At 41.9% G+C, this 1,471-nt stretch overlaps 1 protein-coding gene across 1 annotated transcript; it reads right to left on the bottom strand.

The window, feature by feature from the left end:
- Positions 1-551: 551 nt before the first annotated feature.
- Positions 552-920, bottom strand: LOC120284049 (HMG1/2-like protein). The gene has a single exon (XM_039290874.1). It carries the CDS (start codon positions 918-920, stop codon positions 552-554), a length of 369 nt encoding a protein of 122 aa, XP_039146808.1.
- Positions 921-1,471: the final 551 nt, after the last annotated feature.

The raw sequence follows: 1,471 nt of genomic DNA, 5'->3' as shown, positions 1-1,471 counted from the left end.
CTCCGCAGCAGTAACAACAGTTTCACCATCCTTAGTTGTTTCCTTCTTGGAAAAGGTCGCAGAAGCCTTATTCTTCCTCCCAACCTCAATACCACAGTGCTCAAGGTACCTCTAATTTCTCTGTCAACAGACATCCTGGCATTTTATCTCCATCAGTTCCTTCCATCACTTCCAAGTAATGAACAAAAGATGGAACCACCACTTCAAGCTTGCCATCACTATTGATATCTGCAATGAGAGGTATGGCATAAATGCTCGAGCTAACTTCAGTTTACCATCGCAATTCTATATGTCATGAGAACTTGGTGTTAAAAAAAAAAGAATCCTCGTCAAGATTAGGATGACCAAGCATGTCATCGCTGGCTTTTCTTTCTCACAACTTGTTCTTCACTTTTGGGCTCCTCCTGCACGGGATCGAATACGCCATTGGCATAAAAGCTCGATAAAGTAAATAATATGAGATAGATGAAAAGCGCAGTGGAGATCCTCATCGAGCTCGCAATATCAATGATGACGGTGAAATTCTAAGAAGGCTTATAAATATCGTCTCACTAAAGTTCTAGGCGTTCATATAGTTCTTTAGAGAAAATGTGTTGGTGTTTAGTTCCACTGCAGCCTTTGTGAGCATCCACGTAAACATTCTTCTCCTCATCAGACATGGATTTCCATCTCTCACCATCCTCTTTGGCCGCCACAGCAACACTCTTGGAGCATGGATTTGTAGCTTTATATTCTTTTCTGAAGTCATCCATGAAAAGAAAGAAGGCAATGGGCAGACATTTAGGTAAGTTGGGGTTCTTAGATTTCTTTTCCTTCTTGGTCTTTCCCTTGTTGTTCATGGATGAGATAGCTTTCTTCCTCTCTCTAGGCTTCTTCACGACCTCAATGGCCTTCTCCACAACTTGCACCTCAAGTTTCATCCTGATTTTGGAATTAGAACTGTAGCTATATATGTAAATTAACACCATAGGGACATCTTTGTTGCACCTCCAACATCAAGTGAAAACACTATCATCATTGACCCGCTTGAGGGAGTTCATCAGCTTGGTCTGGACCCTCTTCCTTGGTCTCGGGAATTTGACAACCACTAGTAGGCACCAACCATTCTCCATAAAAGAAATAATGGCTTGAAGGGTTGCATAAAATCCAGCCAACTTATGCTCACTTTCATACCTTGAGTATATTAGCTTCCTAGAGTAGCTTAGTATATGAAAATGATTATTTCTCTTCCTCCATGAAACAGAGGCATCATCCTCATCATGTAGCTTTCCCAGAACTCAGTCATCTTGCAAGGTTACACCATCATCAACCTCCTCAATCCCACTAGACGACCATCATACCCACTGTTGCTAGGACTATAGGGCATTGTTTCCCCATACTCCTTGATGTGCTACTTGACCAATCGCCTGCTTAATAGCAACCCAGACTTCTTCAAAACCATCGAATCATCAAGCACCTCATTGGATGACGT

The sequence above is a fragment of the Dioscorea cayenensis genome, chromosome 19 (genome assembly GCF_009730915.1).
Source record: "Dioscorea cayenensis subsp. rotundata cultivar TDr96_F1 chromosome 19, TDr96_F1_v2_PseudoChromosome.rev07_lg8_w22 25.fasta, whole genome shotgun sequence".
In the NCBI taxonomy this organism is placed as follows: Eukaryota; Viridiplantae; Streptophyta; class Magnoliopsida; order Dioscoreales; family Dioscoreaceae; genus Dioscorea; species Dioscorea cayenensis.
This window is presented reverse-complemented; position numbering and strand designations above follow the sequence as displayed.